This window comes from Bubalus bubalis, chromosome 12 (assembly GCF_019923935.1).
Source record: "Bubalus bubalis isolate 160015118507 breed Murrah chromosome 12, NDDB_SH_1, whole genome shotgun sequence".
Classification (NCBI taxonomy): Eukaryota; Metazoa; Chordata; class Mammalia; order Artiodactyla; family Bovidae; genus Bubalus; species Bubalus bubalis.
In genome coordinates, this window is record NC_059168.1 from 59,582,001 (window position 1) to 59,597,498 (window position 15,498).

At 41.4% G+C, this 15,498-nt stretch overlaps 1 protein-coding gene across 10 annotated transcripts in view; it reads right to left on the reverse strand.

The window, feature by feature from the left end:
- Positions 1 to 13,997, reverse strand: part of USP34 (ubiquitin specific peptidase 34) — a 247,390-nt gene extending 233,393 nt beyond the window's left edge. For 7 of the 10 annotated variants that reach the window (XM_045162247.1, XM_044926026.2, XM_044926027.2 and 4 more), the window contains exon 1: positions 13,820 to 13,997. In XM_045162247.1, the coding sequence (XP_045018182.1) occupies positions 13,820 to 13,982 (163 nt within the window). In that variant the 5' untranslated portion in view covers positions 13,983 to 13,997. Of the gene's footprint in view, positions 1 to 12,056; positions 12,357 to 12,439; positions 12,715 to 13,109; positions 13,156 to 13,819 lie in introns of those variants that run through there. The other 3 variants (XM_044926029.2, XM_044926031.2, XM_025261215.3) reach the window with 3 other exon arrangements.
- Between the last annotated feature and the right edge of the window lie 1,501 nt (positions 13,998 to 15,498).

The following is a 15,498-nucleotide window of genomic DNA, read 5'->3' on the forward strand; positions in this document are numbered from 1 at the left end:
GTTGCAAAGAGTAGGACACGACTGAGCAACTTCACTTCACTTCCAACTCCCACAGTCAAGTTCCTCTTTTAAAGAAAAACAATATGATTAGAGAAAGGTATACCGAGTAAGAATAAAAACTAAATTCTAGTCCTAGCTCTGCTACTTATTAGCTGTGTAATCTTGGCCAAATCATTCTATTTCTCCTGATTTTTATGAGGTGCCATGAAGATGTCATCACCAACTCGATGGACGTGAGTTTGAGTGAACTCCAGGAGTTGCTGATGGACAGGGAGGCCTGGCATGCTGTGATTCATGAGGTTGCAAAGAGTCAGACACGACTGAGCGACTGAACTGAACTGAACTAATGAAGATATGTGAAATTACACAATATTCAAATAGCTTCACAAGTAGATTGTCATTGTGTTGTATACAACTCAACACAACCTATTCCAACTCATAAGCACTGCACTACCCATTATACTTGGAGTTTGAGCACCAATATTGTTAATAGTTTTCAGGCTTATTTATAAAGCAGCTACTATCCCCCTTTCTCCTCCCAAAATCTTAATTTAACTCCAATTTACAAAATAGAACAAAATGAGCTTTTTATTTTGAAACAAAGAAGGAGATTCCAAAGTCACCTTCACTCCACTGAAAAAGGAGCAATGCCACTCCAAGAACAGTTCATAAATCAAGGATCATTACTGAAAATCTTGAAGAAGAAACAAGGATAAGACCCTATGGCTTGCCACCAATGATGTCTCTCCAAGTCAACTAAAAAAAACAAAAACAAAAAAACCTCATCTTTTTTACAAGGATAGCTTCAGATTCTGTGTGACTTGATATAATCAAAATATGACAGGTTTAACATAAATTACTAGTATCACATAAATTTTTTTTACTATCCATTCACTCTTTAGTGAGTGATTATTTAATAGTGGCAAGTTTCTCTCACAGTTCCCAAAATGAGGAGGTGGTGGGAGGAATAACCAAAGATAATACTTGCCAATTTCTGCTCTTCTTGAAACTTAATAAGCTAAAGGTTAATAATCACACAGAACCATAGCTTTATCTCTTTCACTGAAAGGAATGTACCATTCTTGAAAATTTTTTCTCTTAACACTCTAAGAGAGCTCTCATCATTTCTTACCAATCTAGAGGTTAGATTCCCTCTTAATATATGATTTATCCCTACTGTTAGGGGATTCCTCTTAGAAGGGAAAATGGAAACAAAGTATTAGAGTAAAAGAATATTCTGCTGACCACCACCCTCTATTATACCACTCTACCAAGCAGTGGGTCCACTGTCCCCTTATTTATCTTACTTTGAACACAAAACAAAACCTCTACTGTCTTAAGTATTTTCTTAAGTTTCAATTTATTCTGAGCTAGTGCTCTTACTCGGAGAAGGCAATGGGAACCCACTCCCGTGCTCTTGCCTGGAGAATCCCATGGATGGAGGAGCCTGGTAGTCTGCAGTCCATGGGGTCGCTAAGAGTCGGACACGACTGAGCGACTTCACTTTCACTTTTCACTTTCATCCACTGGAGAAGAAAATGGCAACCCACTCCAGTGTTCTTGCCTGGAGAATCCCAGGGATGGCGGAGCCTGGTGGGCTGTGCCGTCTATGGGGTCGCACAGAGTCGGACACGACTGAAGCGACTTAGCAGCAGCAGTGCTCTTACTACTAGGCTCTTAAACTCCTACATTCATCACTGGTTACTGAGCCTTTCTCAATAATCAGAATAAAGTTCACAAGTCTAGAAGCAAAGTTACCCAGAGTAAAAAGTCCCTTCCAATTTTGTCTTGTGGTGATTTAGAACCAATACACTGCTAAAACAGCCCACAAACCGCAGAGTCAGAATAAACACTTCAAAGACTATGAAGCCTTTACACTCATGAGCTCTAACACTGTAAGGATAATTTTTAAAGTTTTATCTAAATAAATATTTTTAAACAATAAAGTTTCATCATATTGCCAGATTTCCTTCCAGATATGCTCTATGAGCTACTCACCAATCTGATTTGAGAGACTCCATTTAAGGTGATAATTAGACAATTCCAAAGTCATGTAACAACCCAAATGCCCATCAAGAGAGAACTGGTTAAGTTAGTGTATGATCAAACAATGGAATACTACACTAAAGCCATAAAAAAGGACAATGTAAGTACATATGAACACCAAAGGAACTCCTTAGTATCAATAAAAGTAAAAGAGTAACATATAATTAGTTTGTCTACATAAAACAGTGTATCTGACAAAAGAGAAAAAGAATGACTTAAGAGATGTTTACTAAAACATGATTTCTTACATGAAAGCAGAGTTTCAGGTTATCCTAATTTTCTTCTTTATATTCTGCACTATTTGGGTTTTTTCTAAAAAGCAGGTATCCTTTTTAGAAAGAAAAGCAACAAAGCTACTTTCATTTTCTTCAAAGACTAAGCAGGCTGGTAGAAAGATAAGTAAGTAACAATACGGGTTCCTAAATGTTTTCCTGCCACCAAACACTACAGATGACACTTTGCTCAACATGTTCCAAGAAAATAAACCAGACTATAATGAAGCACTCACAGGTAAAGATTATACCTCATCTCCAATATTGGAGAGCTCATCATGTGGCAATACTGGCATCAAAACTCTTTTGGTTGTACATTAACTCAAATGGTATGTACAGAGGAGACAGCTAAAAGGGAGCTCTGGCTTCAGTATTAGAAAGGCACATCTGGGGAAGGGGTGGCAGGAACGGGGGCTTCGCTGGTGGTACAGTGGCTAAGACACCATGCTCCCAATACAGGGGCTCCAGATTCAATCCGTGGTTGGGGAACTAGAGCCTACATGCCACAACTAAAGATCCCACGTGCCAAAGCTAAGACCCAGCATAGCCAAAAAAAAGAAAAAAAAAAAAAAATATATATATAGTTAAACTATTCCAAATCCTGAAAGATGATGCTGTGAAAGTGCTGCATTCAATATGCCAGCAAATTTGGAAAACTCAGCAGTGGCCACAGGACTGGAAAAGGTCAGTTTGCATTTCAATCCCAAAGAAAGGCAATGCCAAAGAATGCTCAAACTACCACAGAATTGCACTCATCTCACACGCTAGTAAGTAATGCTCGAAATTCTCCAAGCCAGGCTTCAGCAATATGTGAACCGTGAACTTCCTGATGTTCAAGCTGGTTTTAGAAAAGGCAGAGGAACCAGAGATCAAATTGCCAACATCCGCTGGATCATGGAAAAAGAAGAGAGTTCCAGAAAAACATCTATTTCTGCTTTATTGACTATGCCCAAGCCTTTGACTGTGTGGATCACAATAAACTGTGGAAAATTCTGAAAGAGATGGGAACACCAGACCACCTGACCTGCCTCTTGAGAAATCTGTATGCAGGTCAGGAAGCAACAGTTAGAAATGGACATGGAACAACAGACTGGTTCCAATAGGAAAAGGAGTATATCAAGGCTGTATATTATTACCCTGCTTATTTAACTTCTATGCAGAGTACATCATGAGAAACACTGGACTGGAAGAAACACAAGCTGGAATCAAGATTGCTGGGAGAAATATCAATAACCTCAGATATGCAGATGACACCACCCTTATGGCAGAAAGGGAAGAGGAACTCAAAAGCCTCTTGATGAAAGTGAAAGTGGAGAGTGAAAAAGTTGGCTTAAAGCTCAACATTCAGAAAACGAAGATCATGGCATCCGGTTCCATCACTTCATGGGAAATAGATGGGGAAACAGTGGAAACAGTGTCAGACTTTATTTTTCTGGGCTCCAAAATCACTGCAGATGGTGACTGCAGCCATGAAATTAAAAGACGCTTACTCCTTGGAAGGAAAGTTATGACCAATCTAGATAGCATATTCAAAAGCAGAGACATTACTTTGCCAACAAAGGTCCATCTAGTCAAGGCTATGGTTTTTCCTGTGGTCATGTATGGATGTGAGAGTTGGACTGTGTAGAAGGCTGAGCGCCGAAGAATTGATGCTTTTGAACTGTGGTGTTGGAGAAGACTCTTGAGAGTCCCTTGGACTGCAAGGAGATCCAACCAGTCCATTCTGAAGGAGATCAGCCCTGGGATTTCTTTGGAGGGAATGATGCTGAAGCTGAAACTCCAGTACTTTGGCCACCTCATGCGAAGAGTTGACTCATTGGAAAAGACTCTGATGCTGGGAGGGATTGGGGGCAGGAGGAGAAGGGGATGACAGAGAATGAGATGGCTGGATGGCATCACTGACTCGATGGACGTGAGTCTGAGTGAACTCCCGGAGTTGGTGATGGACAGGGAGGCCTGGCATGCTGTGGTTCATGGGGTCGTGAAGAGAAGGACACAACTGAGCGACTGAACTGATCTGATCTGATGTATGTGTAAATATATATATGTATATATGTGTGTGTATATATGTATATAAAGGAAGAAAGCCATCAGGATATTAACTTCTGTCTCTTTATAGAGCTTCCATGTCAACTGTTTTCACAATTTGCCCCAATTCTCTTCTGTAAATAGCTGCCTCCACTTGCTCAATGTTGCTGCTCCTTCACGTGAGGTAGCCAAAGCACTAATTCTAGTTTGGCTACTCACAGCTACCTGGTTCTTTAATTCAAACATTCTGACAGGAAATATCTGATTCATGGACACTAGTCCCACCAATCCACCAGGTCGGGAGTCTATCTGAAATCCAATCAGCGATGGCCAAAGAGAAGGGCCTTTCAGGGGATGTAAGCTAGATAAAGTCTCTCTATAGAAGAGGTTATAGCCAGGACAAGAAAAAGCTGTCTCTACCAGTTTAAAAAAAAAAAGCGCAAGAGGAGGCCAGGTGTAAACTACATCAAATCCCAATTAACTGAGTAACCTACATTTGGAGACTTTTTAATTTCTATAGAATTTTAAAGAAAAATAACATTAATAAGTGTTAATCACATTAAAGTTAAAAGTCCAATTATTTTCCTAGTATATAAAGTTTTAAATAAATGTAATTTAGTACATGTTCAACCCAGATTCAAATCTCACCATCTACGTAGAAAAAAATATATAGTCTTTTTGCATTACCTATTAATTTAGAATGTAGCAGCTTGGTGTGGATATTTTGTATAAGTACATAACATATGTGATACAATCTGTATATTTCATCCACAAACTCTCATAATTACATCACTACTCACAAGAGGCCCAAGAACACTCTGGTTTACCTAGGCAATCATATTCTTCAAGAACTTTCCATTAACTAAAATGTTCACTAAGCACCTACTCTCTACAGGGCACTATATTATTACTAATATGTATGGTGGTCACTCAGTTATGTCTGACTCTTTGCAACCCCATGGACTGTAGCCCACCAGGCTCCTCTGTCCATGGGATATTCCAGGCAAGAATACTAGAGTGGATTACCATTCCCTACTCCAGAGGATCTACCCAACCCAGGGACTGAACCGAGGTCTCCTGCATTGCAGGCAGATTCTCAACTGTCTGAGATACCAGGGAAGCCCTATTAGTACTAAGAAAAGAAACAAAACATGATCCCTGACTTTAAGGAAGTCAGCATCCAGCAAGGAAGGCTCTTGTTTTTAAAAGAAGGTGGGGGGTGGGCTGTAACTTAAGTACATATTCTACGAAAGGTGTATGTTGTCATTTTAAGAGAGACTGGAAAAGTTTTAAGAAAGCCTCACAGAAAAAAGTGAGAATTGAGGCTAGAAACATGAGTTTGGGCCAAACTGTGCTGTGATGGAGCTTTCAATGTAACTCAGTGGGTAAAGAATCTGCTTGCAATGAAGGAGACACAGGAGACGTGGGTTCAATCCCTGGGTCAGGAATATCCCCTGGAGGAGGAAACAGCAATCCATTCCAGTATTCTTGCCTGGGAAATCCCATGGACAGAGGAGCCTGGTGGGCTACAAAGGGTGGCAAAGAGTTGGACATGACTGAGGAGCAACTGAGCACATCATTAAAAATAAAGTGAAAAAGCACACAAAAAAGGGGGGGAAGTACATGATAAATTAAATCTAGCGTTGATACACTTAGTAAATGAACAGCTCTTATAATACAAAACATTAAAACCTAAAGAGTAGGAAAAGAACACCACCAACACATTAAATAAGAAATGCAAACAGCCAATAAAAATGAGTGTTTAAAATTGTTTATCACATTTTTTTGCTGAAATATTCAGCAAAAGTGAGAGTGCTTAAGTTGCAAAAACACAACTAAAAGAATAGAAATCAGTATATCCTCTCTGGAAAGCAGTTAGACAATATAAAACAAAGAAGTTTACATTTTTAAAACCACTTCTAAAAGTCTATTTTTAACCACTTCTAAGAATCTATTTTTTAAAACCCAGTGATTAAAAGATTTATATGCAAGGATGTTCATTTGCAGCTTTATTTATAATACTGAAGAACTGAAAACAAGAATACCATGAGGAAAAATTAAATTGCATACAAAATAGAACATCATACAGACAAAAAAATGTTTTAAAAAAGTTAAGGGAAATGATCAAACAATCTTAGGTGAAAAAAGCTACTAAATATATACATATATATATATATCTCATTCTCAATTTTAAAACTGCTGGGAACCCCCTGGTGGTCCAGTGGCTGAGGTCCAGTCACTGCTGAGGGCTCTGGTTCAATTCTTGGCAGGGGAATTAAGAGTCCAAAAACCAAGTGGTGCAGTCAGGAAAAAAAAAGTGTAAATATGTACCTAAAAAATATGATGTAAAAATACTTCAAAGCATTACCAGAAATCATCATTGGATAGTAAGATTATGGGTGACTCAAACCTGAATAGTTTGGGGGGGCTTTGGGGAGGAAGGGGACATGCCATGGCATCTTATCTCCCCCACCAGGAAAGTAACCCACAACCCTGCAGTAGAAGCATGGAGCTTAACCACTGGACTGCCAGGGGAAGTCCCTGCAAGCTGCAATCAGGAAAAATAAGAGTAAGTGAAAAAGAGAACGATAGCAGAGCCCATTTGGCAACAGTCTATCACACCTTGGCCATTACTGAAAAGTTCTACACTTTCTGAAAAAAATAAAAATTCTCATTAATACACATTCAACCTACACATAAACACTTGTAGATATATAGATACTATCATTATTTAACATATTAAAAGATAATTAGCTAGTAATAATCTACTAGTGCTTTGTGATTTGTAAGTTACTTTATAAAGATACATGAGTTGAAACTCTACTATTTTTGAAAAATAATATTTCAAATAGTAACTATTTTAAGAGAATATAATCTTAGCAAGATTTACTGAAATAAAAAATTTAGTAATTTGGTACTATATTGCAGTAAAATCAAATTTCCAATCAATTCAAGTTTTAGAATTAAATGTCTACCAAAAAATGTTACATTACTAATGATTATTTCATGCCTATATACTTACATTTTTAAAACCCTAGAAACGTGAGGTTTATTAAAGAGGTCATTGCTGATAAATATTAAGATATATTAAGACAGACTACCATTCAGCTACATTTACCACCACTTATAAATTCTTTTTACAGTGAGTACAGAATCAAGCCCAAACTTGTGAAAACACTTAAAAATTTAGTAATTTTTTATTTTGCCATCAGTGTACTCATAATGTCTTCCATTTGATAGATCATCATAAAGTTTATACAGCATAGCGTAATTGTAAGAGCATGAGCTTTTAGCCCAACCTGAGATTAAGTCCTCTACAAATCCTGACTCCACCAAATAAAGTCTAGTGACCCTAATCCTTGGTTCTCTTATCTAAAAAGGGGTGATAAGGTACCTACCTCAAAGAACTGATTAAGTTCCCAACACAAATGGCTCAATATTCTTTAAAAATAAAAATGCAAACAGAATTATTCTGCAAATACTGACATCAGAGTATCCTGAGTTCTAGCTTAGATAAGGATACTAAGCAGGTGACAGGTGATCTTCAGCCAATCACTTAGCCTTTTACTCTTTGTGACCCCATGGACTATACAGTCTATGGCATTCTCCAGGCCAGAATTCTGGAGTGGGTAGCCTTTCCCTTCCCCAGGGGATCTTCCCAACCCAGGGATCAAACCCAGGTCTTCCGCATTGAGGGAGGATTCTTTACCAGCTGAGCCACCAGTGAAGCCCAAGAATACTGCAATGAGTAGCCTATCCCTTCTCCAGCAGATCTTTCCATCCCAGGGATCGAACCAGGGTCTCCTGCATTGCAGGTGGATTCTTTACCAACTGAGCTATCAGGGAAGCCCATTAAGAAAATAAAAATGCAAACAATTATTCTGCCAATACTGGTATCAGAGTAGCCCGAGTTCTAACTTAGATAAGACTACTAAGCAGGTGACAGGTGATCTCCAGCCAATCACTTAGTCTTTCTGAGGTTCAACTTTTTCACCTTTAAAACTGAGATACTAGAGTTTCCTGGTAGTCCAGTAGTCAGGACTCCATGCTTTCACTGTAGTGAGCCTTGGTTCCATTCCTGGTCAGGAAACCAAGATCCTGAAAGCCACGTGGCAAGGCCAAAAAAAAAAACCTGAGATACCAATACCTGCTCCTGCCTATCACAAAGGGCAGCTAGCAAAGACAAATGAATTGCCCATTTAAAACATCTGGCAAAGTGTAATTCACTAAACACATACAGAGTAAAATCCACAACAAACAAATGATTCAAAAGATGGCTGTACACTTAAAATCATTTTCACTCTGCTATAGAGAAATTTACTTCACCAAGGCAGTGACTTCAATTAACTAGTTAAGCTAGCTATATGCTAATGGCCCAAAGCATAACTTCTCATCAGCATCCACAAATGTTTTAGATTTAGTAACCTAGTTCAAAAAAGTAGCTATAAAAGCAGCAAATACACAAACTCAACAAGTAAAGGAATATAAACTTAAAATTATTTCCTAAACTGAACGAAACTCCCCAAACGGACAGGAGCAAAATTCACTCAACACATTCCAAACTTTTAAAACATCTTCCTTATTAAAAACAAAGCAATGGAAAGCATATGAAAACTCAAATATGTTAGTATTGTTCAAACTGGTTATTCTAACACTAAAGCCAAATGTTATTTTGAAAACTAATTTCAAATTTCAGGATATCTGTCAAGACTATACTAAAAAAAGAGAATGACGTGGTCCTTATTACCAAGTCCTAAGCCTGGTTCCACAGACATTACTTTAGTGGACCCTTAACCTACAAAATTCTGTCTGTATACTGTCTGTATCCTGTACATATTTCTATGGTGAGAGGTTTAGATTCTCAGCAGAACTAGAGGTGTTACTAATATCAATATTCTCATCAAAAACTGATGACAAAAGGAAACTATTGTATTTTGTCATCTATTTTTAACTACACTACATTTTGTTATTTTTAAAATAAACACTTCACTGCAAGTCCTTAACCTTATCAAAACTCTAAGTATATCAGATGTAAAGCTCTACTATCCACATCATGTCTACCTGTTCACCTAAAACACAAAATTTTTACATCATGCATTTACTAGTGTGTCCAGACAGACTGAAGTTTAATCAGTGTTTGCAAATTTAACAAGAAGCAGAGAGAGAGAGTGAAGTCACTCAGTCGTGTCCGACTCTTTGCAACCCCATCGACTGTAGCCCACCAGGCTTCTCCATCAATTTTCCAGGCATGAGTACTGGAGTGGGTTGCCATTTCCTTCTACAGAGGATCTTCTTGACCCAGGGATTGAACCCAGGTCTCAAGTTTTTAGTTTATTTAAATTCTATCTTCCCAACACACCACCTAAAAAATACACTAATTTTATTTCTCCTTTTGGTTAAACTGTTCAGGGAGTTATAGAGAAAGATAGACACAGTATTTGGGGGCTTTAACTGAATTTCTAATCTAGGATGAATTGATGTTCATCTTTGCACAACTGTATGGTGGATAAAAAAAGAGATTTCATGTACAATTATTGTGAATGAGATTACAAGAAAGACTTAATAATGTACTTTAATCACAACAAGTTTTATCAAGTTCCAACCATCATGCTCCAACCCAGTCTTGGATAAATGTTACTATAATGAGATATAGTTAATACCCTCTGCTCTCAGGAAACTTAAGCATCTTATGTTTGAGGTACAGTAACTAAACAAAGGAAAAATGAAAACAATTGTACAACAACCAAGAGGGAGGAACGGGGGAAGCAACGTGTCAAAGCCTGGTATACCAACAGATGAAATTGCTGAAGTAATTTTTTTTTTTTTTAAGGAAGCTTCTTTGTCAGATTAGTGTTTAAAAGTCAAATTCTTAAACTGAAGTTTTAGAGGGCCTGCACTGCCAGGTTTTGTGAAACTGGCTCAACTAACCATATTTAATTAAAGGTAACAAAAGCCAAGTTTCTAACTCTCCATAGATCAACTGCATTTTTGAGTGCTAAATTCTAAGGGTTTCCCTAAGTGCTAAATTCTAGGGGTTCTTTTATTATGTCTCTTTTCAAAAGATAAGGATTAACAAACTTTAGTTTCTCTAGATAGCATGTCTAAAGTTTTTAATTTTTAAACATAACTATTAAAAGCAGGCTCTTACAACAAAATTCTGTAAAGCAATTATCCTTCAATAAAATATTAAAAAAGTAGGTTCTTCTAATATATAAAATAACAAAGCTATCCTTTCCAATTTCAAAACAATCAAGCCATAATCCCACAACTTGCATCTGAGATATATAAAATACAGTTCACTAAAATAAGTACTAAGGACTTAAGTTTATCGTATCATAAACCACCTACACCAAAAATAAGTTTCTTAAAATATATACAAATAACCTCAAAGGTGTACCTGTGGCTAATTCTTGTTGATGTATGAGAGAAAACCACAAAATTCTATAAACCAGTTATCCTTCAATTATAAAATTTATATATATACAAATAATCTTAAAATTCCAAGAAAATTTAGAATGAAACATACTGGAAAGTATAGTTTGAATTTGTGCAAAAGCCTGCTTCCACCTGTCAGGAAGAAAACAGAAGTGAAAGTAAACTAGAACCCTTCCACTTTTATTATGGCCTTTGCTCATTAAACTCAAACACAAACTAGACGATATATTTTATAATCAAGTTGTTTTAAAGAATATTAGAAAGTAAACAGTTTGGCAGGCTTTCGAAATACCACACACAAAATACAAATCTAAAATCCACAAATGCCGTTCGTAAATGAACATTTTCTCAACCTTCAACTTTTTGTAAATTAATCTTTTATCTAATTCACCTCGCCCAACTAGGCCTTGGGGCCCAGAAATAGTTAACTTGCAACATGCCTTGCTTCTTTAAGCTAAGATACCATCTTACAAGAGTCTGGAGTAAAATAAATTAAAGGAATCTAACTAGAAAACAGCAATGCACGCTTTGTAATAATCAAAAGTATACGAAATAAGGCCTTTCATTCCAGGAGACAGGCCATGACTATCCCGGGATGGTATCTGTACTACAGTGCTCTCCTTGATATAAGAGAATTGATCATTAAAACGACGATTGGTACACTAAGAGACATCATTAACTAATTTTTTTAAAAAATAGATATAAGGGTTCCAATTATCACTATCACAGCTCATTTTCAGCTATTTAAGGACAGGCAGAAAGGTTTAATACACCTACACACCCCCAAGGGAGGGGAAAACCATCAACCACCTCCCAGGGACTTTAATGAAAATTAGCAGGTAAGAGGCCTCGGCCGCACGCTGAAAACCAAAGAGGGCGGCCGGAGGGTCGAAGCGTTCAGACTGCAGAGGAGAGACTGGTACTCGGACCCCACCTCGCCTCACCTTCCCGTCAGGGCGAAGGGGGCGAAGGATCATTAGTGCCTTCGTTAATTGACACCTGTAATGAGGAAACTTTCCGAGAGCAGACAGCGCTCAGGCCCGGCCTGGCCAGAGCTCCGCGGCGGGCCCCTCTAGGGCGCCCAGGTAACCGGGCCGGGCTGGGCCCGAGGCGCCGCGGCGGCCGCGCCACGGCTCACCTTCCCGGGGCGCTAGGCCCGCACGCCGGCCGGTTCGGCCGCCGCCTCCCGCAGGCCGCAGCAGCTCGGGGAGGCCGGAGAGCGGCGCGGAGACCCCAAACCCTACACCCCGACAGGCCGCCGCCGCGGCTACTTACTTTCATTTAACACCTCCACCAGGTCTGCGCAGTTCTCGCACATCGTTCGGCCGCCGCCCCCCCCCTCCCCCGCTTCGGATCGCAATGACTGATCCCGATCGGCGGGGGGGAGGGGAGAGAGGCGGAGGAGGGGGCCGGCCGGCCGGCGGGGCGGGGAGGCGACGAGGGCGGGCGGCGGCGGGGACGGGGCGGGGAGCTGGAGAATGGGGGAGGGGGCCGGCGGTCCCCGGAGCGGGCGGGGGAGAGGAGGGGGGCGAGGGGAGGTGCGCAGGCCGGAGGGGCGCGGAGGCGCCGGCGGCGGGGAAGAGGGGGGGAGGACGGGGGGAGGGGAGAGGGAGGGAGGGGGCGGGTGGGGAGCGAAGCAGCAGAGTCACTTCACCGACCAGACGCCGCGGCCACCGCCGACGCCGCCGCCATTTTAATAAAGCGTTCGGGCTGCGCTCGGCTTTTTCCGTCCGGGCGAGGGAGCCGACGAGAAGGGCCTCGCGCTCTCATTCCTGCGCCTCCCTCCCTCTCTTCGCCTCCCACCTCTCCCTCCGCACACACGCCGCACGCCCCACACCCCGCCGCGGCCGGCTCGCCGCCCTCCCTTTCCTCTTCCGTCGGGCCTCCCCGCCCTCGGTCCACCCCCTCCGCGCGCTCGCCCACCCCGCCCAGCCCGGATCTCTATCAGCGGCCGGAAGGGAAGCGCGAAGCCAGCGCGGCCGCGGGGGGAGTCCGGGTGAGTTGGAGAAGATGGCGGAGCTCCGAGTGCGTCGCGGTTGCGCGGCGTCGCCCAGCGAGGCCCCTCCGCGGGCCCGGAGGCCCAGCAAGCGTCGGGTCACTCTCGCCGCCCTGTCCTCCGCCCCTGCGCTTCGCCATTTTAACTCGGGGTCCCCAGGGGGACTTGGTACTCATTTGTCCCGTCCCCCTCACCCGAACTCAGGCCTTTGGGGTTGCGGGAGGCTGGGGTTCGGGGAAGCCGGCTGGAGCGACGCCGCAGCCCAGGAGGGGACACGCAGCCTTCTCCCCGCGGGGTTTTGGAAGAATGGAACAGCCCCAGGCTGGCTTAACCTGCGGGCGTGTCCTCGAGCAGTGATAACATTGATGTGACTAGAAATGGCGGAGTGAAGTGTCCCAAGGCATCTCCTTCTCTTTCCGCCAGAGGGCCCCCTATGAATTACCCTTAGAGTTTTCACCTGAAATAGCGTAGTATGCTTCCCGGCGAAGAGCAAATAATATGGGAATTAAGTCGGAGAGCGGAGAATGAAGAACAGGTGGAGGGAAGGGGCCACTCAGCTGAAGTTTGTTATTGTAACAACTAGGTAGTGTGGGGAAAATCTTCCTTGCTTGCACTGATACTGTCGTCACTGATTTCTGTATCTAGTACGTTCCTTTAGAGATATGACTGAGAAGTCCAGTTTACATAGTAGCATCTTTGAAATACATAGCCAGAGAGCTTTGGAGGCCTTGTGGGAGTTCTTTTTACAGATTTTGTCGAGGTTAGATCACACCATCCCTTCACTCGAGGACCACCTTGCCGGTTTTCTTTGCTTTTCTGCTGCTTTAAGTTGATGCTGTAAAGTTTCTGTTAAACCTGTTTTGAGTTGTTCCATCCAAGCAGGTGATCCTTAGGAGCTGTAACTATTTTGCCATTGTCTTCTCTTCTTCCCAGCTTTCCCACAAAATTTGGGTTTCTGCAGACTTTGGATCCTGTAGCAGCCATTGTCGATCCAATATCCATTCCCACCCACCCCCTCTTTTCTTCCTACAGGGAAACTTACCAAACCCTAGTTGTTTTACTGGTGGCAGCTGAGACTCAGGAATCTTGATACGTGAAAGGAAAGCCCCAGGGATTCTTTGTGTTTGCTTTAAAATGTCATGAACACTGCTCAGTATGCTGTAATAACATATGTGGGAAAAGAATCTGAAAAAGAATAAATACATGTATATGTATTATTGAATCACATCTGAAACTAATACAACACTGTTAATCAGCAATATAAAATAAAAAAATTTTAAACATTATGTAATTGTTTCTCTAGGGGTTACCCATCGGAGAAGGCAATGGCACCCCACTCCAGTACTATTATTGTTTTGAGTTCTTGCCAGTGAAATATAAGCAGAAATCTGCCGAGCAGGTCTGTTGCAGGGAAAAGCCAATTCTGACTCCACGTTGGAACTGTTTCGATGACTTGCTTTTCTCTGCTTTTGTTATCTTAATCATACATAATGGCCTGCTTGAGAGAATCCTGCCCCTCTGCCTTACTGTTAAGGTGCCTTTGTTCAGAACCCTGTCCACCTGTAGATGGCAGGAAGGAAGAAATTAACACACATGCTGCCTCAGAGCTTGCCATTCTAGGAGATATTTGCAAGATTAATGGCCTTTTTACTTTGTTTCTTCACCTACCCCTATCTCTGATCTGTGAAAGATCCTCGCATCCAGATGGTCATTTGACACTTTAGTTTGCCATCTTCTCCATCAGCCCGTGGCTTTCCAAATAAAGTCCTTGCCTAAACACCTCATCTTTTCATTGGCCTATCTTGTGGCAAGCAGACCAAGCTTGGACTCGTTACAGGTCTTTGAGAAACAATTTCCCATTCCTAATTTTAAAAAAAAGGACAAATTCAGCAGACTTGCGTCTTAACCCTTTCTTTCTGCCCGAAACATGATCTTGATGCTCTAATAAGGCATCTAGTTTGTGATTTTTTTAAACAAGGAAACCACAACAGGGTAAAAGCCAACCATAAAGTTGATAATAAGGTGTAGGACCCTGATGCATCTTTGAGCAGCTCTCCACCCCTAGACTGATTATGCAAGAAAATATAAATCCCTTTTTCCTTAAGCCACTCTTATATTTCCATTACTTGTAGCCAAACACATTGCTAACTGATAGTTATTTTCAAATCTGTCCACTATGGTTTTTAAGACCAGAGAGAGCCCATAACGGTTCTTGAAAATGAGGACAACTAGTACCATAAAGGCAGAGTACTAGGGTGTAATACATCCCAGGTGCCTCTAGTGCTAAAGAACTTGCCCAGCAATGCAGGAGACATAAGCGATAGGGGTTCAATCCCTGAGTTGGGAAGATCCCCTGGAGAAGGGAATGGCAACCCACTCCAGTATTGCCTCGAGAATCCCATGGACAGAGGAGCTGGCAGGCTACAGTCCATGGGGGTCGCAAAGAGTTGGACATGACTGAAGCATCTTAGCACACACAGGATATATACAAGACACACTCTGATCTTTAAAGAAATAGCTTAACAATTGCCACCCAATTGTTTAAGAAATTATGTGAAATGATGCTTAGTTTAAAATGCTTTTGAGAATCTATAGAGATTTATTGTCATGAATGATCATGGCGCTTCAGTGATGACTGAAGTCATCACTTTAGCTCTCAACAGATTTTTCTGTGATGAGCCAAATAATATTTTAGGTATCACAGGCAGTCCAAGTCTCATC